This window comes from Loxodonta africana, chromosome 16 (assembly GCF_030014295.1).
Source record: "Loxodonta africana isolate mLoxAfr1 chromosome 16, mLoxAfr1.hap2, whole genome shotgun sequence".
Lineage (NCBI taxonomy): Eukaryota > Metazoa > Chordata > Mammalia > Proboscidea > Elephantidae > Loxodonta > Loxodonta africana.
In genome coordinates, this window is record NC_087357.1 from 3,799,450 (window position 1) to 3,823,532 (window position 24,083).

Here is a 24,083-nt window from a genome sequence, read left to right on the forward strand (position 1 = left end):
ATTCCACCTCACAGCCCTCTGTCACGTAACTGAGTAGAGTCCCCACACTTTCTGGCCCCTGGCTTCTCTCTTAGTTTGAGTTGCCACTGAGGACTCCAAGTCCACTCTTACTTCCTGGTCCCTGTGTGGCCCATCTTCTCTGAATCTCCTCCATCTCTGCCTCCTGGCTCAGGATGCTTAGTCACGGGCTGGGCACTTCCGGGCTTTTCCAGTCTGGAAACACTCCATTCTGAAAAGCTCCCTGTGATCTCTTCATTCGTCCCCCTCTAACTAGTGTCTCTTTTTGGAACAGCTGCCCCCCATCCCCACCAAGGAAGAGAGGAGTTGGGTAAACGGATGAGAGCTGTAGGGGTCTCTGCAGGCCCCCCATCTGCACCCAGGAGAGAGGGGGCCTGTAGTGGGTGGTGGAACCGGAAGCAGGTGCTAACCAGTGTCTGGGAGGCATGGTGCTGACCATCAGCCTGAGGGGAGAAGATGGTTAAAATCCAGCCCCCAGCCCCCACGAGGGACACAGACTCCGCGAAGGTGTGGATTCACGTGAACACCCTCCTCCCAGCGCGGAGACCTGGGCACAGGGGCCTTGCCCTCCTGGCCTGCCCCAGTCCCCAGAGGTGGCACAAGCCCCCTGCGGATGTGGAAACCACCCATACACGCCTGGCGGGCACTGAGGCCCCTCTGATGTTAACAACATGGACGACACTCACCACCTCCAGGTCCTGCATGGCTGCCCGCAGCTCCTCCAGCGGTGCTGCGCCTCCAAAGCGCTTCCTTCTCTCACGGATTTGCTGAATGTGCAGCTTGATCTTCTCCTCCAGATCCCCGCCCAGGCGGGCCCTGCGGGTGAAGGCAGAGGGAGAGGGGTTTACACACAGAATTCAGTCCCAGGCAGGCCCTGCGGGTGAAGGCAGAGGGAGAGGGGTTTACACACAGAATTCAGTCCCAGGCAGGCCCTGCGGGTGAAGGCAGAGGGAGACGGGTTTACACACAGAATTCAGTCTGTTGAGTTCTCTCTGCAGGCCCACCATGGCCCTAGAGCCCCCGGCGGCCTCAGCAGGAGTGTGCTGGCCACCCTGGGCCCTTCAGGGACCCCTCTCCCTCTAGGCAAACTCAGGTGGGTTGGGCCTGCCCTCCCGCAATCGTTCACTAATTTAAAGGCTTCGAACACAGACACACTCTCAAACACTTTAAAATTCATTTATGATTTTGCATACTTAAGATGGCACATTTCGAGCCACAGGAAGGAGAAAAGCAAGTGTTTGTTTTCATATGAAATACACAGTTTTAAAAGAGAAAAAAGAAAAACAGTTTTAAGAAACCCTTAAATAGAGGAACAGGAAATTCGATTATATTAAAATTTTAAATGCATCAGTCCTGCTAGTACTGGGGCCAGGACTTTAGGATTGGTGTTCTTTGGTTTTAAACATAATGGCCTGGGACACTAGACAGAGACTGCTGCTCAGGTCCCACGTGGGTCGCCAAGAGGCGGCCGTCTGCCTGGGGTCACAGGTTATAGGGGGAGCTGTGGAGGCCAGTGATGCCTAACCAGAACCCGGTTCTGACCCCCCATACTTACCCCCCACCCAGAGGCCTGCTCCCTGCCCCCGTGGCCGGGTTTGGCTGGTTTTGCTGGAAAAGTAGCGTTGACCCCTTCACCCTCAGAATGCAGGCCTCAAGCTTCCAGACCCTGAATTCTGGAATCGTGGACATTAGGCAGTGGGGTTCTAGAAGCCAGGGATGACCCCTCAAAGTTCCTGGAGGATGGCACAAAACCCTGAGTGCTGCCAGTTTTCATTTGGCCATTTCCACGTGGCTGTGACATAAGTTGATCTGAGGGGCATCAGAGAGGGGTACGTTCATCAGGCACAGAACACCCCCCTGCCACAAGTCTTCAGGCCCTGATGCCCTGCCCAGGCTTCCTCGTTGCATGTGGCCTGGAGCACGCAGAAGTAGCAGTGAGCAGTGCGTGAGGCTGCAGGCTGGGTGGCCACAGGCTCCAGGGCCAGGTCCTCCCAGGATGGGGCTGCCATGGGGGATTACCGCCATGTTCCTGTTCTTTGGAGCCAGTGGAGGCCCCTTGGTGCCCCCTGCTGGCCACAGCTCACAGCTCAGTTCTCATTGCAGCTGTGATCAGGTGACCCTGATCCCCGTAAATGTCCCCTCTGGGCTCTGCCCCACTTTGCATGGTGTCCCGTGGGGCAGGTTCTCCTTTGTCCCTGTGATCCCGAAATCCTCCAGCCTCACTTGGTGCCCACCTGCTTTGTTGGCCAATCCACCAATTGCCTTGCAGCCCACCAGCATCTGCCCTGGCTGTGCTGCCCCTCCTCCACCTGCTCCACCCACCTCCCTGCCCACCATGTCCCCTTCCCTCACTGTACCCGCCCACTCTCTGCTAAATAGTTTCTCTGCAGCACCAGGCACCCTGCTCTGGGGGCTCCCCTTGGCCCGTCCTCACACCCTCTGACCCTGGCTGGTTCTCCTCAGGCTCTGTCGGTCTGCACTGCCTGACTGTGGTCACTACACTCGGAGCTGTCTCCCCTAGCTCCTGCTCCCCGCCCCGTGCTCCTGCTCCAGGCCTGTGCCCACCATCCTCCGCCTCCCTGCCCTGTGGCCTGGCCCCACGCCGTCCACTTGAGCCTTGTCTCCCTCACTCAGCACTGCTAACTCCTGAGCCCGGGTGAGCTGACCTTATGAGCCTTCTGAATTCTGGCTGCGGTGCAGTGAACTACTTAATATGGCCCTTCTAGTCATTCATGGTTTTGTGATTCCCACAAAATGATTGGGTAGGACTATGCAAATAAGGTGTATGGAACCCTACAAGGGGGTTAGTCAGTTTCGCCATCCCTCTAGGCTTAAAATGGGCCAATCCCAGAAGTGGGGAGGGGACGTCACTACCATCAAGGAAGAAGATCCAGGAGCAGAGAGCATGCTTTGGGGTCCTTAAGCTGAGAATCTCCTAGATCCAGGAGGCAGAGAGAGCTGTAACCCTGGAGATGGCAGAAAGCAGCACCAAGCACAGCAGAGTCCAGAGGCAGAGAAACGGTGCCAGCAGAGCCAGAAGACCAGTGAGAGACCAGCGTGTTTCCTGGCCCACAGACTAGCTACAGTGGGTGTGCCGATCCACGAGCGAGAGAGCTGAGCACCTTTGGGCCAAGGCTTATGGGCAAAGAGGGGTGCCTCTGGGCATTAACTGAGTGAGCTAAAGAACTTTGTAACACTTGCCCAAGCAGGGCAGAGGCCGAGCTGAGGGGCCAAGAGAGAGGCCTGTCTGCGGGTATGGTGGAGAAGCTGTCCTGACTGAAGAATAGTATCCTGAGTCATCCCTGATCCTTAATTGTAACTGTTAATTCCCTAGTAAACCCCATAACTATGAGTATGGTCTGTGAGTTGTGTGTGGCTCTTGCAATGAATTACTGAACCCAGCAGAGAAGTAGAGAGTGCCATGGGAGGGACAGCTGGTGTCAGAATGGGTAAAAAGTTGGAGGGTGAAGGTGTTTGACCTCCCCCTCAGAGGAATCAGCCTTGGGCTGATGCAGATGGTGATTCTCCCCTTCCCTTCCTGAAGTTATATGAGGTCTGACGCCACCACGCCATTTTTGTACCCTAGCCGTCTCCTGCGCCCACTGCCCCAGCCTTGCTGCCCCGGCCCTGTCCCTCTCGGCTGCCCTCTGCCCTGCGGTCAGGACCATCTTTCCATGCTGACATTCGTTCCTCAGTGTCACGTGGGGCTGCAGCCATGCCCCGTCCAGTCTTTGGGCTCTCAGCACTCCCACGGACATCCACACCCTGTCTCCTCTCTGGGCTGGTGGTGCTGTGGCATAGAATGGCCTGGAATGGTCTCGGAAGTCCCCCGTTTCTCCCCAGCCTTGCCTGACCACCCCCTCTTCCTCAGCTCACGGGTCGGATGGCAAATCCCCAAAGCTGGGGAAGATGCTGCCTCCTTGCCCTGAGGTCCCTTGAGTCTGACCCCAGGGGATGGCACCCCACACCTGCTTCCCCTGCAGTGCTGTATCCCAGGGCTTGTAGATGTCAGGGCGGAGCAGGCTACCAGGACCAGGGAGTGACAACTCCAGGGTCTGCCCTCAGTCAGGGTCCCCTCTGTGGAGGCCCGGTGGACATGCTGGCTCCACTGTGCCCCCTCATTCTCACACCCTTCCTGGCAGGGCCCCTCCCACCCCACTTCCTCTCTCCTCTGACTGCCCCACACCCAAGTTCTGGTCTTGGACAGATGGCCCCAGACAGTGATCCAGGCTGGGACCTGGAGCTGGGTCACTGCATTTCAGACTGCCTGGGGTGGACGTGGAGACAGGTTTAGCCCAGTACATGGGGTATCTCACCTGGGCACAGGTGGGGGAAAGCCCTGCCAAAGTCACAGCCCCCATGTGGCACAGACTGGCGATGATACCGCACAGAGGGGACTGGGCCTTGAGGCAGGAGAGAGGCGGGCATGGGGCAGATCACTGACCCCAGGACATTGCGATGCACAGGCCCAATGTCTCAGAAGCCACCCTGCACACACACAGAGGTTGTCGCGGATAGCCAAGTAACAGAGGGTCTGAGCCCACAGCCAAAGCATTGAGCTCCTGGGAGAGCTGTCAGGGGAATGGCTCAGAACCCAGCCCATCTGGGAAGAGGGACGTGGAGGGACCATGGGGCAGCTGAGGCAGCTAACCACTGTGCTTCATGCCAGCGCTCCAGAGCACCTGGCAGGGAGGCCTACACCAGTCCAGATGGTAGAGGGGATGCGTTTGGTCAGCTGTGTGAGCCTCTGTGAACAGTGAATATCCTTCTGCTCACCAGGATACCCCAGCCCTGAGCGGTGGGACCAAGCCCTGCCACCAGGTTACCCCCAGCCCTGAGCGGCAGGACCAAGCCCTGTCACCCAGTTACCCCCAGCCCCGCAAGCAAGGACCAAGCCCTGGAGGAATCGAACGAACATCTTGGTGACCAACCTCAGTGCTTTACTTGCTTGTGATGGCTTCTCCTTGTTTTGTTTCGTTTTTCCTGGTGGCTTCACTGGTGTTTTCTCATCACTGGTCAGATCCGTGGCAAAGGGAATCTTTGATTCTACCTAGGAAAATGCAACAAGATGTTTTCAGGAACCCAAGGAAATCAAGCTAACCTGCCCACTTGAGGTGGCTTTCACGCATTTTGACATCAGTGACACTGGTGAGCAGCTGCCTGAGTGGGCATGCCCCACTGACTTGGGCATTACCACAGGCCTGGCTGACTCTGTCCACCCCAGCTGTTGGACTGGACTCTACGCCTTCCTCCGCGGCCCTGGCCTAGCTAAGGAGACGTGGCAGGCAGCATGCCGGGGACAGGGATTGGCAGATAACCTGGGTGACCCCCGTGTGAAGCTCTGTAGTAGATACAACAGGTGTGAAATCAAAGATTCCCAAGTAGCCCCAGGCCTTCACACAGACGGACTGTACCGAAATCACTGACTTTCACACCAACACACACCTGGGGACACCTCACAGACAAAGGAGGAAAGCAGAAAATATGACACTTTGAAAGCCTGCATTATCAGCTCACTGGTCTTGTGTCAATGACGTGCTGAATGAGTACCAATAAACTTAGAGAGCTTATAGGGAACAGTTAGCGCGTTTTGGATAAAGACCACTCAGCACTGCAACTGCAAGTTTCCTCGCATCCCATTAACGTCCCCTCCCCTCCCACAAACATTAGCAGCAGCCACGTGGCTGTTGGAACCTAGATCCCAAGAGTTCAGGCACCACAGAGACCAGATGGCAAATCTAAAACATGTCAACAGCCCACTTCTATTTTCAAGTATCTCTTAAATGGTATTTTCTTAAACCTTCCCACGGCAGTGCTGTCTGGCTGAGCCTGATGTTTACAGGGTTTTACTGGATGTGCAAGGGGCAGTGGGAGTTATGTGTGCTGAGGGGGCTGGCAAAGGGCCACAGAGGAAGAGAACATGATAGAGGCTGATCTCTTTTCTGGACGCTCTCTGTAAGAATCACAGACTGTTTACATTTGTTTTGGAAAGCACACCCAATTCCTTAAAGCGTCTAAGTCACAACAGTCAGTACTGTCTCTGTTGAGAAACCTTGGTTTAGATAAGTTGACCTCAACTCCTGGCAATTCTGTATGTGGCAGAGTAGAAACGTGCTCCATAGGGTTTTCAGTGTTTGATCTTTCATAAGTAGGCTGCCAGGTCTTTCTTCTGAGGCACCTTGAGGTGGACTCCAACCTTTCGTTAACAGCCGAGCACATTAACTGATACTTGTTAACTGCCTGACACTTGTTAGTTGGCGTCGAGTCAGCCCCTGACTCATGGTGATCCCATGTACAACAGAACAAAATGGTGCACCATCCCCAATTGTGATGCACAGGGTTTTCATTGGCTGATCATTGGAAGCAGGTCCCAGGCTTTTCTTCCTAGTCTGTAAGCTCTGCTGAGACCTGTTCAGCATCACGGCAACCAGCAAGCCTCCACTGCCAGACAGGTGGGGTGGCGGCTGTGCACGAGGTGCATCGGTGGGGAATCACACCAAGCCTCCGCGTGGGAGTCAAGAATTCTGCCACCGAACCACCACCACCCCGTCTGATACTTGAAACCAAAACCCATTGCTGTCAACTCCTACTCAAAGCGACCCTACAGGACAGAGTAGAACTGCCCCACAGGGTTTCCAAGGAGCAGCTGGTGGATTTGAACTCCTGACCTTTTGGTTAGCAGCTATAGCTCTTAACCACTGTGCCACCTGCTGCTCAGAAGGTGCTTAACGGAAGGGGTGGGGGGGGAGGGAGCAGGAAGCAGTGACTCACCTCTCCTATAACCCCCGTGCCCTGCCCAGGGCTGAGGACACAGCAGCACTAAACGCTGCCCACTGTCCAGCTGCTGGCACACTGCCTGTGAATCGGGGTTTCTAAGACTGTTCTGATGGAAAAAAAAGAGGAACCTAGATCTAGTAGGTGGGGTTTTTGTTTCCTTTTAAAGCTAGAATTTTAACTTTATTTAAAAAAAAAATCATTGTAGTTGTTAGCTGTCATGAAGTCAATTACAACTCACGGCGACCTTTTCAAGGCTGTGACCTTTCGGGAGATTGCCAGGCCGGTCTTCTGATGCACCACCGGGTGGGGTGGAACCGCCAACCTTTCAGCTAGTAGCCTAGCGCTTAACCAGTCCTGCAACTCAGGAACTCTTGTTACAGGTGTATTATCTGGAAAGAAGGCTCCCCAGGAGGTAAACTGATTCAAACACCTAATTCTCTTGTGAGAAAGCAGCCAAGACACGACACACAGCGGCTCCAGCCAAGCTTCTAACACAAGGCACCGAGCACCGCAGGTGTGCTCTTCTCCCTCCAGGCTTCTATAGGATAGGGTGCGATGTGCTCAGGTGATGCTCTCCCTCCAGGCTTCTATATCACGGGGCACCATACGCTCAGGTGATAGCCTCCCGGCGGATAAAAAGAAGTCCACATCCACGGCAGAGCTGCTGTATCAGAGCACCAGGAACAGAAACATTCAAGGCTTTTTAAAAAGCTGATGATAACCAAACGGTTCATCCTCGGTGTCCAGACCCAGTAGACACATGCATTTCTGTGCTCGGTGTCAGCCCGGGGCCTCCGCCCAATGCTGCAGCCATTTCAGTGCAACTCGGGGCAGGGCCCCGGGTCGCACCACCCATGCGCTGTGGAAAAGATGGGCCTGTGGAGAACCCCGGAGGCCGCAGCACCCCCAGGCCTAGCCCAGAGGAACACGCACCCCTAGGGCAGACCCCCAGGCCACACCCCCAGGGTCCCCCGGGGAACCCCGGCCCATGCGTCTGCAAAGCCATGGCGCCCTCTTGTGTCTTCCTGCCAACTGCAGGGCTGACCCTCAGTCCTGGAGGGCAGACTACAATTGATGTCCCTTCTCCTCCTGGCAGCAAAGTGGTTAAGTGCTTGGCTGCTAATTGAAAGGTCGCTGGTTCGAATCCACCAGCCGCTCTGTGGGAGAAAGACGGAGCAGTCTGCTTCTGTAAAGATTAGTCTTGGAAACCCAATGGGGCAGTTCTGTTCTGTTCTATCGGGTCGCTCTGAGTTGGAATTCACGTGACAGCAATAGGTTTGGGTAGGTCTCCTATTACAGGCATATCAAATGTTTTCACTTACTTATTTCTGCCTCTACAGATAACACCGAGCACAGCTTTACACATACACACGCTAATGACCGGATTCTTTTTATTTCTGTAAGACAGACACCCCAAAGTGTTTGAAGAAATACATATTTTTTATTTAAACAGTTACTGTCCAAAAAGCTGACAGCCACCTGCCTGGCCAGCCTCACTGGTAAGCGGGTGGTAACCTGGAAAGCCCACCCCCACAGGAGGTGAGGGTCTCTTCATCCACCAAGGGCCCCTCACACTTCCTCTTCCAGAACAACCTCTCACACCCTTTGCTATTTTCCTGTTGACTCTTTGACTTTTTAAAAACAATTTGTATGTTTTTCAAAATCAATTGTATATTAGATAGAAACTTGTTTTCACACAGCTATGTTACAAATATTTTTACCTATCTTTTGACTTTGATTATAGTGTTTTTTGGCCACACAACGTATTTCAGTTTCGTGAAGTAAAATTTTCCTATTTTTAGTTTCGGAGCTTCTGGATTTCTTATCTAATTTAGGAAGCACTGTGCTATTCCAGGTGAAATGAAAATCCTCAGAATCCAGTGTTGTCTGCTTTGGGGTGACTGCAGACAGTATTCACAGGTAATGTGCACATCGGACGCCATGGGAGGAACCTTCCTGTTGAGCACCACGGAAACTGTGTTTTCAACCAGAAAAAAAACATCTGATCCTGTCGGGGAGGAAAGAACTCAGCTTGTGTAACTATCACAATTATACTGATGGCAGACAATCGGGAGGAAAGGTAATGCCTGCCCCCCAGGAGCCACCACCCTTGTGTCCCGGCGCTGGGCTTGGCGATCTCGCTGGTGGCCCGTGAATGCCCCCAGACAGGCATAGGGTGACGGGGCAGAGCCCCTGGGAGCTTGGAGCACAGGTCACAGGGTTCTCTCCAGGGTCTGGCAGTACGACCCCCGCTGCCCGGTGAGAAGAGCATGCAGGCTGCGCCAGGGAAGGGGTCTTAATACAGCTTAAAACGCCACTAGTCATAATCAAAGAGGACAGAAGTGAGAGAAACAGCAGAAGCGTTGCTTGAAAGTTGAGATGTGTAATTTTGTCAACAGGGTCTGGGTGCAGGGCAGGCTGGGGGGGGGCCCTACCACCCCACGTAGGAGGGCAGGCCTGAGGGAGTGAGAGGGGCGAACAGTCCACAGCTCATGCTTCACAAAGCCCCTTGTCACCTTCGCACACACTCCTCATCCACCTCCTTACAACCACGATGGCTTTCCTGGCCCAGCACACTGGAGACTGTGTTCCTTCCTCCTTCCTCCTTCCCCACCCTGTGCCAATGGCACCCTCTCCCCTGACGTGTCAGCTCGTGAATGAATGGACGGTTACCACTGTCATCACTGTCGTAACCCAGCGGTGCAGGACCCACGGTCTCTCTCACCCTCCACCCCCTCCTACCAGATTCCTCCTTGGAGGCTGGAGTCTACTGAGTTCTTCCTTTTCCTTCTTCATCTTCCAGGCCTGCTCTCTCCATTCCTGCAGTATTTGTTTATCTCTGGAAGAAACATGTCCTAACGTTAATGCCCTAAGTTAAAAGCAGCTTCAAGCACAGTCCTGGTGGAGTCTACCTTGCAATTTTTCAAGGCTTCAGATTTTTTTCAGATAGCAGCCCTTTCCCCCAGCCCCTGAGGCAGTGTCCCAGGAGGGGAGGGCTGGAGAGACCACACAGGGCCTGGGCGGGAGGGAGGTCCTGGACTTGGTATCTTTTCTCTTCCCGCCTTGGGGCAGGGCTAGGAACAGTGGGCTCAGTCCCTCTCCGGGCCAGGGAACCCTTCCAGGGAAGAGCCAAGTCTGAGGTCTCGGCTACCCAGTGCTGGCCTCAGAGGCCCTGGAGCATTTGTCTACACGGGAAGGAGATTTGGGAGAATGTAGGCAAGTCAGCTTCTTTCGGATCCTCAGTCCCCAATCCCCTTACCTGTGTTATGGCTGCACTTTACGCAGACCTGTTACCACGCTTACCATAGGGACCAGGTCACCAGTAAATGACAACTTCGCTTACAGGGTGCCCAAAGGGACCAGACTGCCTGTGGCCCCTTAATACTCCGGGAGTCTCCAAGCGGATGGTATAAACCAACCCCTTTTTCTGTCATTGGGGGTCCCACTGTCCCATATTCAAGGTCCAAGATACCTCACCAGCCCATGTTTCCAACTGCCAATTCCAGGATCCTCACAGAATTCCCGCCTACCCCCAACTGGCCTTCTTGTCTCTCCTTGTCTGCCTACCCAGAGGCCTGGGCAGCACCCCAACTCCTTTGCCACCCCGGCCGCCAGCTCTCCATCTTGGGCAGCACTCCGACTCTCCTGCCCGTCCCCACCCCCCCCACCCCCCCCCCCCCCCCCCGCCCAGCCACCAGCTCTCCATCTGCATGGTGGTTGCCAGTCTTCCCGTGCTCTGCCGGACTGTCCCCATGCCTGACGGTACCATATCAGGCGACCCTCTGCCCGCAGCAGCCACACCCTAGCTGGGCCTGCGTTTGCCACTGCCCGAGCCTGGGGGTGAGCCTCGCATTCCCAGCAAGGTCAGATGGAGGCCGGGCTTAGAGGCAGCTATTCAGATGGCCCCTGGGCGCCCGCTGGCTGAGCCCTTCACTCTCCGCCTGTAAGTTCTCCCCCCACGCCTACTTGGATATGCCCGTCACACCTCGGCACAATGTCACTGAGTCACTGGGGGGGCTGCCTGAAGTCCCAGCCCCCAGCTGAGCGGGGCCTCCCTGCCCTGCAGCCCCTCCACACCTCGCTGTGACTGTCTGCATCTCCCTGGCCCCTCGCTGGCGTGTGGGCTACCTGCTTGGTGAATCGCAGCAGGAGGGACCCCCTCCTTAGGAAGTGAAGGGGAGAGGTTCTCAGGAGCCCGGTGTGGGTAAGCGGCCGGGGGGCAGGAGGGGTCACCCATGGAGGCCGCGCAACAGTCTCGGGGCTCAAGGCAGAAACGTCCTTGCATCTTGAAAGCCTTCTTCCCACAAAGGTGTCTACACTGGCCAGGCTGCACTTCCCAACCCCAGACAGATGTGCATCCTGCTGATGCCCCCCATTCATGGCCTGGGCATGACAGGAGGCGGCAGGGGGTTGGGGGGGCAGGATGGGGTTGGACAGGAACCAAGGACGGCAGTGCAGCCGCCAGCGCCCCAGGGAAGAGCGCAAGAGGAGAAAGATGGAGGAGGACAGCCCTGGCTCCAGAGATGGGGGAGGGGGCCATGAAGAGGGGCTAAGCGCACTCAGGGTCGGGGTCACCCGCAGATGGCCATCCCACGAGTGTTCATTTCACGGGTGACTGAGGTCTGCCTGGCCCCTGCCGGCTGACAGGCACTTTGTCCAAAGGCTCTGTGGGGAGGGGCCCCGGGGGCACCATGTGTTCTCACCTGGGGTAGCCCAGCAGGGGTCTGGGAGTTGGGCCTGGGGGTCTGCCCTGGCAGCCGTGACTAGTGCCCAGGGTGGCCGCCCCCTCCCCCCGACATCCCAGCAAGACTGATGTGGCGGTGAGCCACACTCGCCCCGGCTGTGAAAGCGAAGGCCCCAGGTAGGGGACATGGACTTGGCCTGACTGGTCCCAAGGTCCTGATCCCACACTGTGCCTGCAGTAAAAGGGAATCTACGTCTTGCTGTCAGGATGGCCACAGCTGCTACTGAAGCTCCAACTGGCGGCCTCATCCCTGTCGGGCGGCAGGTAGGGCCCAGAGAGAAAGACGGCAGGCACTCAGGTGGGGCAGTTTGAGGCGGGTTTATTAACAAAGTGGGTGGGGCAGGGCCTGGGCTGACATAGAGGGGCTGTTGCAGCACCAGGCCAGGGACACAGGAGGGTGGGTAGGGAATCCAAGCAGGAGAGGCCTTTGGGCCACAGCCTCAGGGAGGCAGAGCCTCAGGGGAGTGGTTTAGCCAGCCCAGGAGGGAGGCAGAGCCTCAGGGGAGGGGTTTAGCCAGCCCAGGCGGCCTTCCCAGGGCGGGCCTGGGGGCCCACACCCTGCCTTTCCCTGGCCTTTCCACTCCAATCTCTGGCGGGAGGCCCCCATTGGCCGAAGCCCACCAGGAGTTGCACGGAACCCAGGCGATGTCTGAGCCGATTGTCCTCCAGGGGCCCCAGGCAGAGTGGTGAAGAGTGGATGGTGGAGCTGGGGGGCAAAGAGGAGACGTGAGGACAGGTACATGGCACGCAATGTAAACTATGGGGCCAGGACAGTGTTAGTGGGGTCACTGACATACCTTCCTGGTGACAATGTGACAGGAAGGGGAGATGGGAGTGAGGAAGAGGAAGACATCCGGGAGGAGGGCAAGGAGCAGACATGGTAAGTAGCCAGGCAGGGCACAACAGAGGGGCATCAGGGACCCTCGAAGCAGCAGGGCCTCGCACACCACAAGAGCCATTTGTCCCTGGGGCACAACAGAGGGGCATCGGGCACCCTCGAGGCAGCAGTCCCTGGTGAGATGGGGCAGCCTTGATTTTCAGATGAAGTAACAACAGGACCCTCGAGGCATGGAAGGCCGGCCCCTCCCTCCTCTACCTCAGACATTAGCCTCCCCTATCCTCACTGCGCTCTGGCTCACCCTCACCTTCTCCGTTGTTCCATCAGAGTCTGCTTCTCCCTCAGTTCTCTGAGGGCTGCTACGCGACCCTCTTCAGCTCTTTTTGCTCGAATCGCTGTTTCGTACGACGGTGAGAGGTCAGGCAATGTGCTCTTGAAGGAGAGTGTCTTCCTTCTGAAATGGGACAAGGTTTCAGCTAGCCATGGTCATCACCCTTGTGTGCAGGAGACACAATGGTCCAGGACAGACACAGATGTGAAAGCAGGGCATGTGGGCCTGCCCCACAGTGATCACGAGCTTTGATCTATGCTAATTTTAGGACATGTCAGTAAGATCAATGGGATTGCAGCAGTACCTTGAGCCCCAAAGGGCTGCTGCCAAGTGCCGGCTATGGTAACAGAAACCTTTATCCCTAAGAGTGAGTCTCAATCATGTCTCTGTCCAGGGTCAGCCACCGCACCTCCTCGAGGCCCCACTGGCCTCCATGTCCCAGGCCCGGGGGGCAAGAAGTGGAGTTGTCTGTGGCTAGTGTCCCACGATGCGGCGCCAGAGACCAAAGCACAGCTGTCTTAGTTTCTAGTGCTGCCTCACGGAAATACCACGAGCAGGTAGTCTTAACAAACACATTAATTTTCTCACAGTTCTGGAGGCTAGAAGTCTGAGTTCAGGGTGCAGGCTCTAGGCGAAGGCTCTCTCTCTCCACCCTGGGGGAAAATCCTTGTGTCAGCCTCTTCCTGGCATTCCTTGGAGATCTTGTGGCATCTTTATTTCCCTCATCTGTGCTTCCTTGCTTCTGTACCTAAGCTGCTCCTTTTACAACTCAGAAGTGATTGGCTTAAGACACACCCTACACTAATATGGTCTCACTAACAACAAAGAAAACCCATTCCCAGATGGCATTAGGTCCACAGGTATCAGGGTTAGGGTTTACAATACGTACTTCTGTGGGACACCATTCAATCTGTCACGGCGACGGTCAGCAACTCTAACATGCAGCGTTTGGAGAAGCAGGTTCTTCAGGCCCTGAAATCTTCACTCTTCTGCGGTCGGAGAGCCCGGATTCAGGCAGGAGAGCTGGCATCGGCCACCCCAGCTCCAGAGGGGGGATTCAACACTCCAATCCCTCCCCTTCACCAATCCAATTTCGGATTTTAGGAGCACACCACTATTACTTAGTCTCAAAATGTTCACATTACATTGCTTTTCTTGCACACCCTTCTGAGATACACGTTCAGTTCCACAAGCACACTCTTGCCAGTTATTCCAGTTGAGCTGAGTTCCCTGACAGCTCTTCTATGCGCTGCTCTGTTTTTGAGTTCCCTGATTTAGCTGCTAATTCCCCGGGATACATCTTCCAGGAATGTTTTCTGAAACCTTGTGACTATGCTGTTTCTGTCTCTGCTAATCTGAGGACACATCTCCTCTGCCTTTGGGTATAAATGGCACCTGCTGGGTAAGGAATTTGGGGGTTACAACCTTCCCCCCAAAACTCTATCTGAGCTGCTCCACTGTGTCTGGCATTTGGTGTGGCACAGCGTGGAGGTGCTCAGGTTTGGCCTGTCATTTCATTCATTTATGTGTGCCTCCTGCCAGGTGCAGGCCTACTCAGCCAGCCTGTACCTGTGACCTCTCAGGTGCCTCCCTGTGACCCTAACAAGGACCTCGGGGATGGGGTCCCTGTTTGGAGACATAGGAGCTGGAGCTGCTGTAACTTGTCCACCACACCATATGAGCGGAAATGGGGCCAGGGCACCCAGCTGTGGTGCCCATGACACCCCTGCCCCTCAGTTTCTGGGGCCCCAGCAGCAAGGGCTGATCTGCACTGAGTGCTGACCACGTGCCAGCACCTGAAAGCATTCTCTTTAATACATGTGATTCCCAAAATGAACCGATGAAGTCAGAGCAAATGAGGCCCAGAGTGGCTTTACCTGACCGGTGCAGAGGCAGTGAGGGGAAAGCTGGAGCAGGGCTGGGCCCCACGTGCAGGGCCTCCCGCCACCAGGGGGTGCTGCCGCCTTCAGGCCCCACTCTCCATACAAACAGCAAAGCCACTCATGCCTCTGAAGGCCAGGGGCTGACATCTAAATTCCAAAGACTGAATTAAATTGTAAAGTTCTATAAAAAAGATCACCACAATTTAATTGGACAAATTATTATTGTTCATAACAAAAACAGAGAAGGAGGAAGGGAGGGAGGTTTCCAAACAGCAGGCTTCAAACCTTCCTGTTCCTGACACGTGAGTGTATGGACTCAGATAGTGTAATAGCTCCAGAGCCTCGGGTGACATGTGACAGCTAGAAACCTAGGGTGTATGCTGTCAGTACTTCGAAGGTTGTAATTTTTCAATAACTTTAAATTTTTTTTTGGTTTGAAAAATTTCAAACCTACAGAACAGTTCAAAGAATAGCATGATCAACACCGAGCACCCTTCATCTAGCTCAGTGTTTCTCAGCCTTTCGTTCAGTACTTTCCCCCACCCTGGGCCTTCTTGGACTTTTTTTTCCTAACTCCCCTCTGTGAGATGTCAACAGCATGGTTGCACTGGCATTTGCTTAGGCTGTCCAGCAGGGTTGAATGTGGAGGGCCACAGGCTAATAGCCAAGATTTTATCCCCCCAAGAACTGACTTTCATCCCCTCGGAAATGGAATCCTTGACAACACATGATCTAGACCCACCTGTTACTACTGTGCCATGTTTGTGTGCTCTCTCTACACATGTGTGTGTGTGCATGTACACACTCCTTGCACTTGACAGAGCTGAACTATTTGATAATAATAGATTACAGATGTCATGCCATTTCACCTCTAAATACTTCCACACGCAAATCCAAAGAACATTTTCATAACCACAAAACCATCATCACGTGTACAAAAATCAGCCTCAATTTAGTCACATCATCTGATATACGGTCCACAAATTTCCCCAACTGTCTCAGAATGTCTTTACAGCTCAATCCCTCATCCCCCAGGAGTGTCTGGACACTGTTTCTGGCTACTGGGCCTTTTAATCAGGAGAGCTCTGCCCTTGTGCCTGTGGCTGTGGTCGCCAGGGCACCACCTTCTTCTGCATGTCTGGTGACTACCTTACCATCAGAGTCTGGATGGTCAGGAAAACATCTGAGGAGAGTTGGGTGGCAAGGACTTACCCTTCCACCCTGTGGCCTGTCGAAAAGGCTGCCATCTGTAAAATGTAGACTACCAAGGGATTCATATTTCCACTAACTTTTAGGTAAGCAGTTTAAAACTCATTCATTTTTTCTATGACTATAAAAAGCACCTAACTGCAACACTCTGATTTGGAGAAATAGCTGGAGGTTTTCTTTTTTTAAAAGGAGGAGGAAGTTGTTGGGTACTATATTTCAGTTATACTTCAAGGGCGCTTTTCATCAGATCTTAAATCCATTATAAAAAAAACCAAACCTGTTGCCATCAAGTTGATTCTGACTCATGGTGACCTCATGTGTGTCAGAGTAGAACTGTGCTCCACAGGGTTTTCAATGGCTGTGATCTTATATGGAAGCAGATTGCCAGGCCTTTCAAGCCACCAACCTTTCCACTAGAAGTTGAGAACAAACCATTAAGTGCAAAATATAAGATCAGAACTTAAGAACCAAAAGGCTCTTTAAACTTCCAGCTCTTGTCTTTCCAGTTATGAGTCACTTTGTCAGAAGTCAAAATAGAAATCTCTGATGGAAACTGCTATGGAAAGGCCCAGAAGCTTACACACACACGTGCGTACATGCACACGCGCACACACAGGGTTTCTCACATGGCTCCTCCTCTGGGCTTGTTTTCCCAGGTACCTGTGACCTGTGTAACTTTCCTACTGAACACAAGGCTGCTATTAACCCCGTAATAAATGACAACAATGAGGGCACCTACCCAATGTTTTACAAAATAACATGACAATCTTGCAAAGATTGAGAAAAGTATCTTTTGCTTTTAAATTTTACCTGAAAGTGTGTCTGGATTTTGGGTGTTCTTTCCTCTTCGTTTTGAGTGCGGCCTTGAGGTTGGGCGGCAGCTCAACCTGTAACCGTTGGTTTGCGAGGACCTCGGCCTCCTCGTTCTCCACAATCTCCTGCCTCAGCTTCCAGAAGCGCCGTATTTCTTCCTCACTCGGCCAATCTTCTGGGGAGTCGTTGGACTTTCTGAGTTCACTCAAGTCTAGCTTTTCAACAGGTGGGAAAAAACCTGTCTTTTCTTTCAACAGTGTCTCCTTCAGCTCCCCGGAACTAAGGGTTTCTTCGTTAGACACACGTTCTTCAGGTAAATTTGGAGGCTCGTGTACGTTTGCCATTGTAACTGTTGAGGTCTCTATTAGAGTAAAATGCTATTTTAATAGTCTATTCTTACACACTGTCTCTCTGAAGAATGATTTAAATCAAGCCCCGCGCTGCACCCCCATGTGCAGACAAGCCTGGGACAAGGCAGGGGGCTGCCAGTGCCCCCTCCTCAGACAGAGGGCCTATTTGTGAACAGAGAGTTAACTCAGACCCTGGCAGACGCCCCGCAGTTAAAAAGCATGTCAATGGTTACGTTTAAGGCTGGATGTGAACCGAATGAATGCATACTGATTGAAAAGTACTTGACCTTCTTGTAAGATTTTTGCCATTTTGGAGTAATTTTTTGCGTGTGTACGTGGGACAACCTTGCAGCATTTAATCTACATCACTGCTTCCCCTCCACCCCAGACTTTTTAGTATTTTTAATTCTAGTTAATTGTTGGCCCATTATGCCAGATTTTCTTTTTGGCAATGCTTCTGTTGACTTCAATACTTTAGCTCTAGGCAAGTTATTTGAGAGAAAACGGGCCAAACATTTTTCACTCCGTGAATATTTGTGCCAGATAGTGCCTCAGGTGGTGGGTTCCAAGCCCTGCACAAGGCAGCTTACGTTCCAGCAAGGGAGACAGACCACACACAAGTTGACAGACAGACAGATGCACAGGAACGAGAGTCGTGAGGGGTGAACCAAGGCCACGGGGACGGGCAAGACCCCTTGGAGGGGGTAGCTGGGCAGACCCTTCAAGGCCAGCTCTGCACTTGGGCAAATGGGCCAGAGAGTGAGCCTGAGGAGACCGCGGGGCTAATGTGACACACGGGGACTTTGGGCCACAGGAACGGGGAGCCGAGTGCTTTAAGCAGAGTGACCTGATCTGACTGACCATTTCGAAGGCCCTCAGAGGACATGCTGCAAGGGACAGGGTCTGGCCGAAGCGGGGCTGGATGGGTATGAGACAGAGGTGGCGCAGGTGGGGGTGCTGGCAGAGGGGGAGGGAAGGCAGGAGCTGAGTTCCAGAGAAGGGCTTCCAGGGGCTGCTTGGGGTGGGGGTGAGGGAAAGGGAAGACTCAAACCACATCACACGCACTTCAATGCCCACGGGGCTCACACCACCCCTTTGTTTTCTTGCACATATTTTAAAACAGTTTTGACCATTCTCAGTCAACCTTCTTGTCAAAAGTGAATTCATTTTCCCAGCCTTTCAAGCCAACTTATTTATTAAGCTATGTTGTACCTTTTCTCAATTCAATTACATACCTGTTATGTTTACACAGTTAGATTCAGCCTTCCTTGTGAAACACAAACTGTCATCGGGGTTGCCGGATCCCCAGAAAGAGTGTGGTGCCCACAGGAAGCCTTGGCTCTACCTCCGCACATAGTCTCCCTCCCCCCCGCCACAGGCTCTACCTCCGAACACAGGTGCCCCACGCCCCTCTCTCTGTCTATCCTCCACAGCCCTCCCAGGGACTGGGAGCCCCCGTCCCCCGGTGGCCTCTGCCCCAGCCTCGTTGACCCCTTCTTGCGGAGCAGCTGGATCAATCTTCTCCACATCACAAACCAGATCCTCTCCTCTTCAGCTCAAGCTGCCCATCACACCTGGAGTAAAGTCCTGGGGAGGGACGCTCTGACTGCAGCTCACCGGCTTCCACCCTCCCCGCCATCTGCTCTGCTGCAGTCCAGCAGCCTCCTTCTCCACACGTCAGCCTGGCCCCATCGGGGGTGTCTTAGAACCTGCTGTCTCATCTGCCAGCAAGCTCTTGCTTTTAGGACAAGGCTCACCTGTCCCCTCATGAGATCAATGGCCCTTCCTGAATGAGCAATCTAACCCTTCGTCCCAAGCCCCTCACCCCCAACGTGCACCCCGGACAGTACTGGGTCCTGCTGACAGTCTCCCTCTGGCTTTCACAGCAGTGGGTCAGCAAGTGGACACACAGACCACATGGGGAGACATGCTCCACCCTGCCCCTTGGCCTTCAGGTTCAGGCATGCTGGCCAGACTCTGACCAACACCTGTATCTCTACCTGAGGGCACACCGCCACATGCAAGGCAGGTCTGAGAGCTGGAGAGTGAAGATGCCCACCCCAGGGAGGACAACAGCCAGCTCCCTTGTCCCTGGGTAACTCGAAGGTGTGCTCTGCACCAATGCTTTTTAAGCATTCATACTTAATGTGCCTACAGGATCTTGTTAGGATGCAGATTCTGACCCAGTGGAGGTGGGGCAGGGGCAGAGGGCTGCATGGGACCAGGTGGCACCAGCAATGCTGCCGGGCTGTGGGCTTAGTCTCCCAGAGTTCCCCAGCATGATGAGGTTGCCCAGGACTTAACCGGCTTGATAATTCACCCTTACAGGCTTCCTGCTCTCCCCTGCTTCACCTTCCCGCACCTCCACGGGTGCTTCCTGGCTCACCTCCAAACCAACGACTGACACTTGAGTCCCTGTCTCAGGAGCTGCTCCTGGGGACCCAACGAAGACACATTACCAGGACCATCCATGTTTTAAACAGGCCTCCTGGAGCCTTTGTTATGGGGTGAGGACGAAGATAAACTGACACATCGCTTCCTGACCACGCTGGATGATCCTTCCCATCATGGGCTTCCAGATGCCGCCTACTTCCAGGGTCCCCCACAGGCCCCAGGGGACAAAGCAAATGGATGGTGAGCACAATGCTCCTCCCTCTCCTCTTCCCTCCCTGCTGGCGGAGTACCACTAAGGGCTCCGTGCAGTGCGTTGTATCCACTGCTGACTTTTTACATGAAATCAGGAACTTCCTTACTAGTGAAGACAAACACTAGGTATTCCTCTTACATATGGATCAGAATCCAGAACGTTACTCAGGAAAGATGTAGGTGCAGCGTCTCTTTCCTCTCTCCCTTTCAGGGCTAGTGGTCTCCTTGGGTCTGTATCTTCAAATTCCCTATCAGCCTAAACCACTTCCCCTTGGGATACTGAAAAACAGAATAAGTCACAGGAGAATCTGTTTTAAAGGCATCCATGGAAGGCTTCACTTGATTAAAAAAACAAAAACTGTCAAGTTGAAGCCTGTGGTTCACAAAAGGCGCCTTGCACATTAATAACAGAATCTCCATGGAGCCATCTATCATCTATTCGTTACTTCTTCTGAATGTAACTACGATGCCTATTTGAGATCAGAACTTATCATGAGCATTTGAAAATATTTGCCTGGTTGGTCAATATGTTGAAAAAATAAAACTGTTTAGTGAAAATCCACCAAAAATGTGGTAATACACAACATGTTTATAAAGCCCATTTTGAATCCACTGCTCCTTGGAAACCCTATGGGGCAGCTCTACTCTGTCCTATAGGGTCATTATGAGTCAGAATCAACTTGACGGTAATGAGTTTGGTTTTTATACCAAACTAGAAATAAGAGACGTTCCACTGTGCTTATTTTCGAACAGTTGTCTATCGGAGTACCAACTAATTCAGTTATCTGATGGTGGTGATGAAAGTTTTATCCAATTTATCCCAATGAGCTTTTATCAAAAATCTGCTCCAGACAGGCTCTGTGATGGGCACGGGGGATGTAAATCTGAGAACAGAGAACCGTGACACAACACAGAGCCGTGGTCAGCATGGAGGTTAGTGTGGGAACAAGGTGCTGTGTGAGTTCAGCAGAGGACAGGAAGGCTCCCATATATTTTATGACATTATTAAAGAGAAGACAGGTTCCCTGGACTCCTGAGTTTAAAAAGCACAAGCCACAATTTTAAGGCAATTTGTCATTCATAATTGTCCTACAAACCTTTAGAAGTAAAATCCCTAGTAGAGGCATTCTCCGTTGCACAGATCCGCAGGAAGGCCAGGATAGCCACCAATCCTTTCTGCAAAATAATTTGAGGAGGGAATTCCAGAGGGCAGTGTCTTAAGTTCAGTGCTTTTAGTGTACTTATGTTCCCTGCAAGGGAGGAAAAAAAAAATCAATCAGCATTTTACATATTCTTCTATGGAATGAAAACAATGAAGAGGTGATAAAAACTGTTTTTACATTAAAAAAAAAAATCCTACTGAGGATTTTGAGTCAAAATAATATAAGTCTGAGACTTACTTTTAAAAATTCCACAGTGGAGACAAATTCCAAAGATTAAGTCCAGGCTAGTTACAAAAAATAAGTTTAAAAAATAAAGCAAGCAAAAAACGAAACAAAACAAAAGGCAGCAACAGCCCTCAGGTAAAAATCAGAACACAAAGCTGCTATAATATATTATCTAAAGTGTCTAATTTTCAACAAAACATACAAAGAAAATTAAAATATACTCAGGAAAAAGGCAATCGACAGGCACTGTCTCTGAGTGAGCCCCAGTGTTGGATTTATCAGACAAAAACATCAAAGCAGCCATTTTAAATATGTTCAGAGAATTGAAGAAAACTGTGGTTAAATAATTAAAGGAAAAGATGATGTAAATGACTCAAGAGATATGTAATGTCAATAAAGAAATAGAAACCATTAAAAAAGAACCAAACAGCAATCTTACAGTTGAAAACTACAATGACTAAAGTGAAAAATTCACTCATGGGTGGGGGGCGGGGCACACAACAGCAGATATGAGATGGCAGGAGAAACAATAAGTGAACTTGAAGATACAACAATAAAAATTATCGAATCTGAAGATCAGAGAGAAAAAGAGCTTCAGAGGCCTGTGGGACAACATCAAATATGCCAACATACAGTATTGGGAGTCTTATAAAGAAGAGAAAGGAGCAAAAAAAACAAAGCAAAACAAAACAAAAAACTGAAGATATCGTGGATGAAAATATCCCCAATTTGATGATAAATATTAATCTACAAATCTAAGAAGCTCAACAAGCCCCAAATAGCATAAAGTAAAGAAATTCCAATATTTTTTTCTTTGTCTTTCAGTTGTACAACTAAAACAAAAAAAAAAAAAAAATTTTTTTTTTTTTTTTGGTTTTAGTTGAACAACTCAAAGACAAAGAAAAAAATATTGGAAAGCAGCGATCAAAACACACAACTTGTTTTGTAGACGGGAACAACAATACAATTTACTGCTGACTTTCCATCACAAACAATGGTAGTCAGAATATAGTGGGATGACATATTCTTTTAAAGTGCTGAAAAAAAAAAAAACAAACACTGTCAACAGTCTTCTATAACCAGCAATACTACTCTTAAAAAGCACAGGTGAAATGTAGACATGCCAAAACTGAAAGAAGTAGAAATATATCATCTGAATTGACCTATAACAATTAAAAAATGAATTAGTCATTTAAAATCCCTCTACAAAAATTTCAAGTTCAGATGGCTTCACTGTTGAATTCTATCAAATATTTAAAGGAGAAAAATATCAATCATACACAAACTCTTCCTGAAAAGAGTGAAGGCAGGAACTCTTCCCAACTTATTCTATGAGGCCAGTATTACTTGGATACCAAAGCCAGAAAAATAATCACAAGAAAACTACAGACAATATCACTCATGAAAATAAGTGCCACAGTCTTTAACAAAACATTAACAAACCAAATAGAGCGGCATATAAGAAGAATTACACACCGTGACAAATTGAGATTTATTCCAGGAATAAAAGGTGATTTCAACATCCAAGAATCAATTAATGAAAAGCATCGTAGTAATAGAAAAAAAGGACAAAAACCCCATGATCATTCCAATAGAGGTTAAAAAAACCATTTGACAAAATCCAATACCCATTCATGATAACAATTCTCAACAAATTGGGGATAGGAGAGACTCAACCTAATAAAAAGTATTTACAAAAACCTTACAGATAATATCACACTTACTGATGAAAGACTGAAGACTTTCCCCAAAATATTAACGTGAGGTTTGAAACCTCCTTGCAGTAAGCAATTTGGCCTTTGGTCCTGGTACCTGAGAGCCAGATTACAACTGAGGCCATGAGTGGGGGATGGCCAGACCAAGAGGGATCACCTAGAGGTTCAATGCTGGCTCTAGACTCAGAAGGCATGATGTAATCTATCCTGGCCACATAGTTAGGCCAAAAAAGATCTTGAAGACAGAGGGTCAGGGAGCTTCCTGGGTGGTGTGAGTGAACATCTGCTCTTAGGAGGGTAAGCGCACCCCCTGGGGACATGGATGCTCTGCACTGAGACCCCTCCTGGACCTCACCTATGTGTTTGTATCCTTTTTTCTGCTAAATTAAAGACAGCCCTTTCAGTGGTTTACGAGTCATTTCAATGGATTATTAGACCTATGAAACAGAGAAGAGGCCAGTACCTGCTGACCTGGCCCTGGGTGAATGGGGATGAGAGAGAAAAGGGGCTGGTACCCACTGACCTAGCCCTGGATGACTGAGCATGAGAGAGAAAAGGCTTGGTGCAGCAGCTGGGAACTAGACTGACCAGGGAAGTGAAGCGGAGGCTCTCACAGCACATAACTGGCATGTGGAGTGGGATTTGTTATCCACCACAGATCTGGCTTCAGAAGTGGGTGATTTTGGCCTATCTGAACTGGTCTGACATGATTAGCATGGCACACAGGGTGAGCTAGAGAGACACTCCTTGACAGTGCAACTGGGAACAATGCAAGGATGTCCACTCTCATTAATTCCGCTCAACATTAGACTGGAGGTTCTGGCCAGTGTAATAAGACCACACACACACACACAAAAAGTGTACAGATTGGAAAATAAAAAGTAAAAGTGTCTTTATTCACAGGTGACATGATCCTCTATGTAGAAAATTCCTACAGAATACATACATACACACATACTAGAAAAACATGAGTTCTGCAAGGATATAAGAGTAGAAAAAAATCATAATTTTTACGGCATTGGGTAAAGTACTCAGAAGAGTATTCCCTCAGTAGTAGAAAAAAATTAGACCTAGCTTAAAGGCTGCTTTGTTCCCTCATAACAAAGCTTAAAAACAAGACTTTAAAGGACCAAAGTGTTCCCCAGCAACTTAAATGTAGCCCAGAAGAAGAATATTTTAAAATGTATATATTTAAAAAAATTTTAAAAATATTTTATAAGAGCTCAGGCATATTTATAGAAATACAAAAATATTCAGCACTCAACAAGGATATAATTCACAAACTTGATATTCGATCAACAATTACCAGGCACATAAACAAGTAGGAAAATATGACCATCTATCATGGCGAAGTGGTTAGGCCAATAAGGC

At 51.0% G+C, this 24,083-nt stretch overlaps 1 protein-coding gene across 1 annotated transcript in view; it reads right to left on the bottom strand.

Moving 5' to 3' along the window:
• Positions 1 to 24,083, bottom strand: part of LRRC27 (leucine rich repeat containing 27) — a 37,009-nt gene that overhangs the window by 3,066 nt on the left and 9,860 nt on the right. The window contains 6 exon segments of the mRNA XM_023559830.2: positions 705 to 834; positions 4,950 to 5,068; positions 9,538 to 9,634; positions 12,685 to 12,831; positions 16,611 to 16,974; positions 20,707 to 20,859. Coding sequence (XP_023415598.2) covers positions 705 to 834; positions 4,950 to 5,068; positions 9,538 to 9,634; positions 12,685 to 12,831; positions 16,611 to 16,974; positions 20,707 to 20,859 — 1,010 coding nt within the window.